The 13,669-nt window shown below is 46.5% G+C and overlaps 1 protein-coding gene across 1 annotated transcript in view; it reads left to right on the plus strand.

Moving 5' to 3' along the window:
* apba2b (amyloid beta (A4) precursor protein-binding, family A, member 2b) overlaps positions 1 to 13,669 on the plus strand; it is a 79,186-nt gene that overhangs the window by 45,706 nt on the left and 19,811 nt on the right. The window contains exons 3-6 of the mRNA XM_080432459.1: positions 4,607 to 5,125; positions 5,652 to 6,028; positions 6,383 to 7,183; positions 12,611 to 12,691. Coding sequence (XP_080288585.1) covers positions 4,627 to 5,125; positions 5,652 to 6,028; positions 6,383 to 7,183; positions 12,611 to 12,691 — 1,758 coding nt within the window. The 5' untranslated portion in view covers positions 4,607 to 4,626. The remainder of the gene's footprint in view (positions 1 to 4,606; positions 5,126 to 5,651; positions 6,029 to 6,382; positions 7,184 to 12,610; positions 12,692 to 13,669) is intronic.

Below are 13,669 nucleotides of genomic sequence, written 5' to 3' on the forward strand. Positions count from 1 at the left end.
TTGCCTTTCGGAGGAGCCGACAGCAAGTCATACTCATGAGGAGGCTCCCCAAGCCACTAGGAGCGAAGATCAGTGAGTGAACCTCAAGTGCAGACTTCAGTGAGTTTTCCAGAAGTGTTGAATCGGTTTTGTTATTGGATACTGCAGTGGACTGTCTCCTCAGGCTATGGGATGGAAAGTAAACTACGCTGTCTGGGAGATGGGGTCCAAAAGCCGTGCTTTGTTGTTGACTTCAAAGCAATGATTTAGAGCTGATGAAATGTTTGATCTGCTCATATTTTACTAATGTAAACATAACATAGTGCGTGTGTCCATGATCTGAGAGTGAAAATGCCCCACTTGATTACACTGGAAGAGTTACTGCATTTATATATATTTGACACCGATCAAAGCTACTGAAGCAGCGGTGTGGCAGAATGCATGTGAAACAGCTAAACATACAGTAGAGAGAAATACTGTGTCCAATATACAACATGGCATCTGGAGGATGGAGAGTGAGGTGAGTAGGCAGAAATGTGAGTATTGGAATTTGGCTCTTCAGTTGCACCTGCTCGATTCCTCTGGACTCGCATCTAATCCTCGCCTCTGCCCTCGGAGGAGGACACGAGTGGAGGATGCGAGGGTGGAAGTTATTATTGGAATTTGGCTACTGGGTCTCATAGCCAGGCTCTACTGATGCCCAGTAGGATAGCTTAGCTGCCGTTTTCACAGCCAATGCACCAATTCTACAGGTTTTGGTAGAAGGCGACAGACAACAGCAGGATTCTTGGGTTAACAAGCTCTTTATTTTCCAGTGTGATACAGAACCATATGGTAATGCTTCCATGGCATGGTATAAACTGATGATGTATAAACTGTATCACTACACAAGAACAAACTGCTGGCTGCTGCAGAGAGCGTACTTTATGAACAGAGGCTCTCCCCAAGTTTGTGTGTGTGGACAGGAGGTGGCTAATTTAAGGTACAGTCACACATGCGTGACTGAAACAGTTGTGTCCCATTCTCTTCCATTCCATGCAAGCAAAGGGGTGGAGCTTCCGGTTGCAGCATGTTGGCACATATCACATGCCATCGCGTGGAGTTCAACCCTCGATTGATGGCTTGACGCCCGGCATGCATTGACCACTGCCCTTCAGTTGCGCATATGTGATCATACGCTATCCTGTGTGCTTCCATTAGCTACAGTAGATGCACAACAGGTGTGTAGTCACATCTACCTCTGAGTCCAATTAGATGGACTCTGGCCAGGTGTGGCTGCATAAATCAGTGGTTCTCAAAGTGGGGTCCAGTGACCCCCAGGGGTCAAATCAAGTGTGTCGACGTATATGTTGGCAAAGCTATTTTGAACGTTCCGTTTTTCTCACTTTTACTGGTTTCTCACATGTACTGTAACATACAGGTCCCCTGGCACAAAACCAACCAACTATAGCAACATATTAATACTGGAATATATTAATGACACCGTATCATATGTACGGTAGTCTTTGTCATGCTGAGTGTGACGTAAGCCTGCTATCCCCTATTGAGGAACCCAATGCATTATTAGACTGAGACTCGAGTTAAAAAAGTTTTTTTTGTTGCTTTTTAACACATTTTCTCCTCAATTTAGTTTTTATGTCAATTAATTCCCCCCCACACACATTTGTGTGTTGTCACTGCTGTTGTATCATACTGACTCACCTGCCAGTGAGGGGCCCCCACTGGGAGGACGTGGAGCCTTCATCCTGCTCCTCCCGCCCAACACTCCCTGCTGACAGGCGCCGCCCCAGCCCATGGGAATACGTGCACACATATCACCCTCCCTGCCCGTTGGGGTGTGCCAAAATATCGATATTGCAATATATCGCGATAAATAATCAATACACTGCTGGAAAATATCGATGTATTTAAAAAGAAATCTAAAAACGTTTTTATTTTAATTTTCTTATTGTCAGTTGTGTTGCAGTATTATATATAGCTGGAACTCCTGGAACTCTTCTTAAATCTTGACTCTTAAACAGCATCTACAACAACACCAACAGCGCTTTGTTTAGTGCACGTTTGAGTGCTGCCTCTGCCTCAGCTCTGATAATTAACAGTAATCTAACTGATCTGCTTCAGCTGTTAGAGGTTAGTGTGACCTTAGTCAGTATCAAGAAACATGAATCACTAGCCTGGCTCCAAACCATTAGCCTGGTAAACCCTCCCTCCGGAAATCTCATTTCCATTTGATTCCAGGAGTGAGTCTGGCATGAAGGCTTGTATGGGCGTTTCTAGTGCATTACCAAATAACCGAGCCAATCAGCGTCCTCACTGATTGTTTTGTGATTGACAGCGGGGGTAGGCCAATCAGGTGGAACCCGAGTGGTTCACACGTCATTAATCAATACACCTTTCATACAAGCTGCTCATTAACATCAAAGACTCCTGGTGATAATCACTGCAGCCTAAAGTGGCTTAATTGGACATCAAAGGGCCACTTGGACATCAAAGCTACATTACTCCCGCCCAGCTCCAGCCCACAGCCAAATTGCCCATATAGGTCTGCAGGCCAGACTCACTCCTGAAATAAAATACAAATGAGATTTCTGGAGGGAGGGTTTACCAGGCTACCAAACCATAGACCCCGCCCACTCTCTGAGTGGACTGCCTCTTGGTCTGGTGTTGAAATGTGAGCCTAGGATATCTTCGATACAAAAAGTACTGTCCAATGAGAGACGGAGGTGGGGGTGGGTCTAACGACAAGCCAATCAGCGAATATCGGCTAAAACAAGCAGTGCGATGACGTCAGATGTAGGCGGATCCGTGGATCTCTTGTGATTGGTTTAGGGAAATTCGAATCCCCTCCCTTGTAATCGCCGACACTGCAGCCAATTTCAGACTGAATCTCCACGCAGCTTCAGGCTGTTAATCAGGCTAATGAATCACCTCAATATACACAGTAAAACAAAGAGAGAAAAAAAATAGAAACATGAATTGACCAAAACAAAAACATTATGAACTTCTTAACTTATTTACTTATTTATATGGCAGCTACAACCGATGGCAGCTACAGTCAGTGTTTTACTCTTAGGAGGAGGCACTATGCATGCACATTTTTGTACATTGTACTAGGCCAGTTTGTTATGCACAAAAATATAATAAGATTTCAGAATAAATGCATAATTCCAGATTTTTGCCTTTTATGGGTATTCTTTTTATTTTTCAGTTACAGATATCGTAATATATATTTAATTACATTTCTTGCAATATATCAATATATCGCAGATATCGTGTATTGTGATATTATCGTTATCTTGGACCAAATATCGCCACAGTTATCGTATCGTGAGCTACCCATATCGTCCCACCCCTACCTGCCCGGCTGCCGGGCTCCCTCACTCCCTCCCTAACAGGGGCCAATCGTGTTCGTACAGATGCTCGACAAGGCCGGATGCACCACGATGGATTCGAACCCAGATCCTCCGCGGTGGTGGGCAGGCACTTTGCCACTGCTGCCGCAGTACACTACATTTTATCAGAGAGGTCATTCAGCTTGACTGAATGTGCCCAAGCTTCAGGCAAGCTCTGACCTCTCTGATGAAATACAGTAAGCTACATTTTATCATAGAGGTCAGAGCTTGCCTGAAGCTGGGGCAGATTCAGTCAAGCTTTTGGACACTTGGGAGTTGGAGGGAACACTTGATGTTTACAGGGGATTGAACTACACTGTGATTGAAGATTCAAGACCAACAGGGTCCTTGGGCCTTTTTGTTCTATTTTGTCCTGAAAATAGTGAACATTGAGTTGTCGTCTCATCCTGTTACCTAATGTAGTTTGGTATGGTAGTAGAGTTCCCAGTGCACTCAATCCAGATCAATACTAGTCCATCTTGACTTGATGATTTGCAAATATTCCTGGTGTTATCAGCACAATGCATGCAGCACCTCTATGTGAATGACCTTGATGTGCTACCTATTGATTACTTGTCTGTCCGTGTCCTGCTAGCTTTAAAGTCAAAGGATTGTTTCATTCTTTGTGGGGTTTTTTGCCCGAGGCTTTTGTTATGGGGCCAGGAGCCAGAGCAATATATTGAGCTCAGTTTTGTATTGTAGGAGCTGCGTTTGTGCAGAGTAAGCACCTAAGTGCTGCACTGAGTACGGCTGATGTAAATGAGGGACTGTCCAACTCCATGGCTCAATTAGTCTGTCAGGGTGTTGAAATTATGCTGCAGTTCTGTTCAAAGTATGAGAAGAGAAAGAGAGAGCGAGAGAGAGAGAGAGAGAGAGAGAGAGAGAGAGAGAGAGAGAGAGAGAGAGAGAGAGAGAGAGAGAGAGAGAGAGAGAGGGGTGTGTGTCAGTGTTTGATCGATGGTGTTGATGGTGGTGGTGGTGTTTTTGATCTACAGGATCTGTTTGTATATCGATATGAATCAAGACTATCAATGTTAACCAGCAGTCTCTCTTGGCGTGCACTCACTTACACACAATGCCAATCCACATTAGAATTGCTGTGGTGCTGAATGTTGTATTCTAGGCTTTAGTGGATTCAGCATCAGTGTCCTAAAGCTGTACTGTGTCTTATGTCTATCTTTCAGTGTCAGTGTCGTAAGCTGTGTCTTATATATCTTTTTTTTTATATCTTCCAGGAGCAAATTAATTGCAATGAATGGCCTGTAAGCAGCCAATCATGGCTCACAGGAAGAGGCCAGGGACAGGCGGAATAAACAACATGGCCGCTTCAGTCCCCGCCCCCTGCTCCGCTCCTCGTCCAACTGAATTACGTGATCAGAAGCCACTCCCCTTTCGGCACCGCCCTGTCCGTTACCCCAAAGAGTCACGTGATCAGAAGCCCCTCCCCAGAGCCTGTAAGGCACAGTATCCCGCTCCAAGGCCACATGACTTGGATCGCCACAGGCCAGAGAAAGACGTGGAGGTAAAGGAGGTAGAGGTGGAGGTTGGGGTGGAGCAGCCCCGCTACTGCAGCCAACCTGAGCCACAGCCAGAGGAGAAGAGGCCAGCCGCACCCTCCACACCAGAACGCAACCGTAACAACAACGACCACGAGCGAGTGGGCTTCCACCACGGCGGGGCGGACAGCCTGGATGAAGACTCCAGCTCCGACTACATCAACAACACCTCGGACGATGATGACGACTATGATGAAGGTCAGTGCTGCAAAGTTTATTTTTCTTTATTGTTCCTTTATAACCACAAGCACCCCTCAAGGTGGACGTACGTCACAAAACAAACCTCTTATAAAAAGCGAATATAGTCGACATACAAGCTCACAACACAGCGCAATGTGGCGTGTTGTGAGCTTTTACATCTGTTATTCTCGCTTTTTTACTAAAGAATTCAAAGTTTGCTGGAGAGGCTCGTTTTACAGGACATATTGCAAGCACCGCTGGACCGATCGGAGGGAAACTTTGCACGCACACTCCCAGTAGACCAAGGAAGAATCTCCACCAAAGTCTTTTTAGAATTGGCCAGTTATAGCGCCACCATGAGACAGATTTGTGTTACTACTCCTACAGATTTTGTCCAAAACTAACACAAACCGGTATACATTATCTATTGTATGTAATAATACATACGATTTATATAACGCTTTTCTAGGTACTCAAAAATTCGGGCTCAGTGGGCAATCTCCTTCAGAATTTGTCCCTTATTTTCTGTTCTGAATGCCTCCAGGTCTGGCCGAGGAGGACGAGGGTGTGACCTACTACATCCGCTACTGTCCAGAGGATGACAGCTACCTGGAGGGTATGGACACTAGCTCCCAGGGGGAGGAGCCTCATGGCCAGGGGGAGGAGCCTCATGGCCAGGGGGAGGAGCCCCATGGCCAGGGGCAGGAGCCCCATGGCCAGGGGGAGCGCGCCAGCACCGCCCAACCGGGCGGAGCCTGTACAGACGAATGCCAAGAGGCTGTGGAGGAGTGGGTCGAAGGGGGGGAGGAGGGGGGCGACGGAGAGGCGAGAGACGCGGAATGGGTGGAAGAGGATGGAGATGAAGGGCAGCGGGAGGTCAGGGAGGAGTGGAGAGAGGGGGGAGCGGAGGAGGATGAGGAGGTGAGGACGGAGTGGAGAGAGGGAGAAGAGGAGGAGGGGGTAACAGAGGAGTGGAGAGAGGGAGAAGAGGAGGAGGGGGTAAGAGAGGAGTGGAGAGAGGGAGAAGAGGAGGAGGGGGTAAGAGAGGAGTGGAGAGAGGGAGTAGAGGAGGAGGTAAAAGAGGAGTGGAGAGAGGGAGTAGAGGAGGAGGGGGTAAGAGAGGAGTGGAGAGAGGGAGTAGAGGGGGAGGTGATGAGGGAGGAGTGGAGAGAGGGAGAAGAAGAGGAGGGGGTACAAGAGGAGTGGAGAGAGGGAGAAGAAGAGGAGGAGGTACAAGAGGAGTGGAGAGAGGGAGAAGAGGACACGAGGGAGGAGTGGAGCAGAGAGGAAGGCCAGGTCAGAGCAGGGGAGGAGGAGGTGGAGGTGGAAGTGGAGGCGGAGGAGGGGGAGTGGACGGGCCAGAAGAGGCAGAGAGCAGAGGAGCAGTGGGCTGGTGGGGAGGAGGTGGGGGAGGTGCGCTGTGAGGTGGTGGAACAAGATCCCGACGAGCAGATATACGACGGACGACCAGAACCCATCCTGGACCACCATCATCCTCATCACCAACAACAACAACACCACCGCCGCCACCAGCCCCCCGTACAGGACGCCCTGCGCCCCCAACAGGGAGACGAAGCAGAGGACGAGGAGGCCGAGAGCGAGGGCTACTGCCCCAACGAGGACGAGGAGGAGGAAGAGGAGGTGGGAAGACGCGAGAGGTCCTACACGGGAGACTACTACGCCCCGGAGGACAACGGGAACTCGGTGACGCGGGTCTCGCCGCACCGCGGCGGCCGCAGGGTGCTGGTGGTGGAGGGCGAGACGGGCGAGGAGGCGGAGGAGGACATCGATCAGATCGTGGCCGAGATCAAGATGAGCATGAGCATGGGCAGCCTGAGCAGCGGCACCGACCTGAGCCCCGAGGAGCTGGCCCAGGACCCCCCGCCGGGGGTCGACTACACGCACGTCGTGAAGGGCGACGCCACCGGCCCGTACCCGCCGCCTCACCACCGCCACGACAGCAGGCCCAAGTCGCTCAACCTGCCCTCTGTGCGCCACAACAACCCGGAGCTCCAGAGGGGCTTCAAGGTGCACCCGCGCGCCCCCGAGGACCGGCAGAGGTGGTCGCAGGAGCAGGTGAGATGTGTTTCCAGAATGATGGTAGATGTCTGCGATGCTTTGTAACTATTTTCGTCAAGTCTTTGTATTCAATGATTTGCACAAATGTTCAAGATTTTTCTAAGTATAAAATAATGGTTATAGCTACAATCTAAAATGACACAGATGTGTTCCCGGATTGAATGGGATAAGAGAAGGTTGTTTACTCTGGTGCCATCTTGGAAATGCCTGTTGGCCGGTATGAAGACAAGAGTTTCTTTCTGTTTTAGCCACTTTCAACCTGGTCATTATAGGCAAAAGATTTATTGTCAAAATGTTCAAGCAAGAAATTGCACATCTACAAGGTCAAAACATGTTATACAACAATATATGGCTTAACGATAGGACAGTGATTATAGACAGGAAATAAACGGTAGAGAAGATGTACCAAATGGTAGATGGACTGCATTTATACATGCAGCGCTTTATAATGATTTTCACATTCACCCATACATGGTGGAGGAAACCATGCAAGGTACCAACCTGCTCAGCAGGAGCAGTTAGGGGTTCAGTGACACTTTGACGAGGAGCCAGGGGGAGCTGGGGATTGAAACCGGGAACCTTCCGATTCCAAGACGGACGCTTTTCCTCTCTAGCCACTGCTGTCCCATATGCAAACACAGGTTCTTGAGTTGGAATGAAATGCACAATGTTGTGGTTATATGTGGTTTATATTTTTATTGACTATAATTAACCACATAAACCCTAGAGTCCCTAGACGAATCCATAGGCCGCTGCCCTGTAGTTGCGCAATCATTATTGCGGTGTCAGACGCGTACTGCGATGTGCATTCTGCTCGCTTTACCTGCTACTTTACTAACTAAATACTCCGACAGATACAAAGTGTTCACATTGGAAGTGTCAAATGCATTATATTCGGCTGCACCGCAATTATTAATTAATCATTTCAACCGCATCATACCAATGATAGCCGACTTAAATGATAAGGGATGTAACACACACACACACACACACACGCACTCGCGCGCACACACACACACACACACACACACACACACACACACACACACACACACACACACACACACACACACACACACACACACACACACACACACACACACACACACACACACACACACTACAGAGATGCATAGACTAATAACCAGCAGCAAATAAGGAAATAAAGTTTTATGGTCTACCTTTCTTTGGTGTGAACTGTGAAGAACGATGTTTCAAACGTTATATTCCCAAAAATAAATATTGTGTAGGCACTTGTATGAGCCTCAGTCATTGTTTATTTTATCGGAAGTGCCCTCACATCCACCAACACATTCTAATTCCTTCAGAGACAAGAACTAATGTAATACAAACTCATTGAACTCCTCTTTCTTTCACTGTCAGTGAAAGGACAGTGGTTAATTTACAGGTGAAGACCGCTATGCGATGGTTGACGAGATGTTAACGTGTGGATCGGCGCTGCCATCAAATGATACAACACCGTGATCATTGTTGCCATCACCTGTGTACAACTAACATTAATTACGCGTCGTCATTGTAAGAGCACATTAAAGATTGTGCAACAGGTAGCTTGACGGAATGAAGGAGGCATGTTAACGTCTCGTCTTGCAGTCCCCCAGCATGTGACTCTGTGATTGTGCTTGTGTGTGGGCACGCGCGCGTGTGTGTGTTCATAGAAGATCGGGTGGTGTTTGATACATATCCCTTATCATTTAAGTCGGCCGCCGTTGGTATGATGTGGTTGAAATTATGAATTCATAATTATTTCCAATGTGATCAAGTGGCCTAACTTGATGCACATCCGTGACACTTTGTATCTGCCAGAGCATTTAGTTAGTAAAATAGCAGGTAAAGTAAGCAATTTCCACACCACAACAGGAGTCGGACACCGCCGTTATGATTGTGCCACCTACAGGGCAGAGCTCTGTGGATTCGTCTATTCTGGATTATGCCAAAAAATAGCCGATCTATAAACTCAAAATGCGTCGCAGCACAACGCATTGTGGGCTTGTAGATTTGCTATTTTTGATGAAGAGATTTGGTGTAGAGGGGTAGTATAGACTATAGAGAGTATAGAGCCTTGGGGGAATCCGGTCAACTAAATGTATAGGATTCATGTGTGTGGTGGTTAGTAAAGAACACTCAGCTGTTGATGCGGTAGAAATGACAGGTTATGACAGGTTATGCTGTCTCTGAAAGACAGATCTAGCTGAATTCCTGTCGATTTGATGTTAATTGCTGCCTTCATTACCCTTTGAAACTGTGATTATCCACAGTACTGACAGATCAAGAGTAGAACTGGAATCAAAGTGATCTTTGAAACTCAGCTTCTAATCTAGTCTCTCTCTCTCTCTCTCTCTCTCTCTCTCTCTCTCTCTCTCTCTCTCTCTCTCTCTCTCTCTCTCTCTCTCTCTCTCTTTCTCTCTCTCGGTTGATGTTTTTTCGCTTTTTTTCTCTTTCTTTGAAAAAAAAAAATCAAGTTTGGGGTGAATCCTGTGCTTTGAGACAAACGTATCAGGGAATTCACCATCAATAATGCAATGCTCCGGGGAGTTCATTAGCGTATCACTCACAAATAAAGACGCCTCTTGAGGAAAAGAGAGAGTACTGAGAGTGTGGATTGGAAAGCACATGCTGTGTAGATCAGTGCTTTACAAAGTGGGGTTCCCAACCCCCCAAAAATTCAATAAGGGGGCACCAGCCAAAAGCTGAATCAGAATCAGAATCAAATGTATTTGTCAAGTCACAGGTTTACAGATATAAATCAATGGGTGAAATTCGTTTTCGTGCAAGCTCCATCATTTCGTTGATTCGTTGTTTCGTTGCAAAGATAATTACATACACATTGCATAATAAGCAGCTGGTTTATGTACATGAGTTTAGACATAAGGTGCAAAAGAGTGGCAACGCATCAGCAGGTCCACATAGCAGCTGGTACATGAGGTTAGACATACATGTAAGGTGCAAAAAGTAGCAGCACAACAGCAAGTCCACATAAAGAAGGTAGGTAAAAAAAACACACAGGTGACAATCCACATGGTAGATCCATAAAGGAAAAGCAGTTCTCATAGGGGAACAATCGACACGAAGGGAGGTAATCCAACATAGGAAGAACAGTCTGTCAAAGGAAAGTGTTCCAGTGTGGCAGGCAGGCCAGCCTGGTGACAGGCGGTGTTCAGGCCTTGTCCAACAGACGGGTGGATGCTGTTCTGAAAGCTATGGCTATTTGGGCGTCCTTGAAATGGAAAGTCTGGGAGCCTCTGGTGTAGATAACAGTGTCAGAGCATGAACAGAGTATGTGTGGCCAGTCTGGCCACTGGCCAGGCTGTTTCAAAATCTCTACAGCAGACCCTCGCTGCTGGAGATGATTAAAAGTAGATTTGTGGTGTGGGGGTTCAGGTGCTCACATGACTTACTGGTGACATTTTGATTATTGCCATCCTGAGAAGAGCTTCCCCTCCCCCTGGCTCCTTCACATCGCCTCTTGCGATGTTCCTCCCATCCTTGTCTCTCACACACTGCACGAACACAAATGTTAATCGAACGAATTGATTCAATTGATTATACATTTTTAAAAATTGCCAAAATAGCAGATCTAGATGCAAGGTGTTGTGAGCTTGTAGATTTTAGCTGTTTTTGCGTGACACTGTTGTACAACAAAGAATAAAATAGGCCTTAAAGGACAATTCCGGACTAAAATAACATATAGGCATTTTTTCTACTTATATTGATGCCAAATCACTGGCCATGGGGTTTATTTGCAGAATTGCCCCTGTCATCCAGTTTCCCCAGCAGCCCCCATTGCATAGAATGGAGCCCACACACACACACACACACACCCCCCCCCCCCACACACACACACACACACACACACACACACACACACACACACACACACACACACACACACACACACACACACACACACACACACACACACACACACACACACACACACACACACACGTACACACACAGAGCCCTTCTGCCAACAAAGTGAGATGGTGTGAGGAGGAGAGAATGTGCATCCTGTAGGCAGCATGCTGTTATGCACCTGCCATACAGTACTGTGTGTACTGTGCATGTGTGTGTGCGTGCGTGCGTGCGTGCGTGCGTGTGTGCGTGCGTGCGTGCGTGTGTGTGTGTGCACATCTCTGTGTGCCACACACTGCTAGCAGTCAAGTGGGTCAGACGACATAACTAGATTACATTTGTACACTCTGTACACTGTAGTTTCTGATGAGTCCCACGCAGGCAGACAGATGATCCAATCGTCCAATCCTCTCTTATCAGATGCTATGTTTTGCGCTGGGCACTAGGATACCACTTGCACGCAACCCTAGAGTGGACAAATGCATGGGTGCCTTAATGGAAGCTTTATCACTAAAGAACATCCTTGCTTTGCTGGAGATGCAGGATTTACTGAAAAATACAGGGAGCTCAGCACAGTAGCACACGCCCTGCTGGAGGAGGAAAACATTGCACCCTGTAAGCCACTAGCCTACAGTATATGTTATTTTAAGAACATTAACCCTGTTGTCCCTATTTTAGGCATGTCATTATAGGCAAGGATTTTCAAAATGATTCTCAAAGGTTTTTCAAGCTCACAACACGTTGCCACCTTAAACAGATGTTTGAATGGTTTAGGTGAAGTTACAAGGCTTTCTTTAAATTCTCCTATTTGGAGAGTATAACATTCCTGCCAAAGGACCACAAAATGAATCGGATGAATTTAATGACTGTATATTGTTACGTGAGCAAATCGTTACATGACGAATACTGATAAGGAATTGGGACTCTGGTGGGTTGTGTGAGCCAATAAGCTGTTTCAATTCCGTTTCAATACAAAGTCCTATTTCTACGCTTTTCACTTCAGCACTTTCCATTATGCCGTGGAGAAAGAGGTTTTGTTACCAGCAGGGTTTCATTACCAGTGATACTGTGCCTCAGACAGCTTATGAAAGTTTGAATTATGCGGCAGTATTCTATACCAGTGGTTCTCAAAGTGGGGTCCAGGAACCCTCAGAAAATAGCAGATCTACAAGCTCACAACGCGTCGCAGCTTGTAGATCGTCTATTTTCAAATAGCTGAAGTATAGGGCTGAAGTGGTTATTGTATGTTTTGCAATAATCTCAATCTACAAAGTAACTAGTATAAAGTTGTCAAATAATTGTAGTGGAGCAAAAGTACAATATTTGCCTCTGAGATTTAGTGGAGTAAATGTAAAAGTAATGAAAATTGGAAATACTCTAGTGAAGTAAAAGTACCTCAAAATTGTAATTAAGTGCAGTACTTGAGTAAATGTACCTAGTTACTTTACACCACTGCAGGTCTGTAAGTCTGAGAGTTATGGGGGTCCTTTGACAATTCTTGTTCTGTTCTATGTGACTGCACCTCACACCTGCCATCCCGCTGTGACCCAGGTGAACAACGGTGCTGAGCAGCCTAGGAAACAGCAGCGCTCCGACCTCAACGTCCCCCTGGAGAACAACAATGTTCCAGAGGTAAGATGATGCTGGATGTTGATGATACCATGTTTCTTCATTAACCTTACGACGTGCAAATTAGCTACGCTACCTTTCATGTCAAGATAGATCAAACAAATGATTGTGCGTGTTTATGTGCACGTGTGCATGTGCGCGCGTGTGTGTGTGTGTTTGCGTGCAGTTATGTGAACATCCCATCCGGGTAAAGGAATAATTGCGTAATTACATCCCCCATCCCATAACCTAGGTGTACAGCGTGATAGTGTGCTTGTAATTGAAAAGCGTTCGAAGCGTGCAGTTTTATGAGAGTCATTTTTCACAGATGTCTGCCATAGATGTGTCCTGTACATTGATCGCCCCCCTCCCACACCCACACACACACACACACACACACACACACACACACACACACACACACACACACACACACACACACACACACACACACACACACACACACACACACACACACACACACACACACCCACACACACACACACACACACACACACACACACACACACACACACACACACACACACACACACACACACACACACACACACACACACACACACACACACAGGCACACACACAGGCACACACACACGCGCTCATGGCTACAATAAACTGGGGTCTGTGTTGGAGGTACTGTTGTGTGGAAACCTCATATGTCCAAAGCGGTTCTTTTTCAGGAAGTGGAAAAAAAAACCTGTGTTCCAATAGATACAATGTAGTTATTATTTAGTCACAAGCTCTTGCTAATACTTTTCATTGGTTCAATATTTATAAAACCAACAGAAAGACTTAACCACTTTCACTTAAAGAAAATTCTAAAATAGCAAACCTATGTTGCATCGCTGAAATGTTGCTGCTTTTGTATGTATGACGAGGTAGGGCATTGATTTACTCAAAAACATGACAAAGTTGAGGAAATGTGGAGATACAAGGTTTCTGCCTGACAGCAACGATGTGCAGGTTGGAAGATCCAATAAT

The sequence above is a fragment of the Gymnoscopelus braueri genome (assembly GCF_963280865.1).
Source record: "Gymnoscopelus braueri genome assembly, chromosome: 1".
NCBI classification, from domain to species: domain Eukaryota; kingdom Metazoa; phylum Chordata; class Actinopteri; order Myctophiformes; family Myctophidae; genus Gymnoscopelus; species Gymnoscopelus braueri.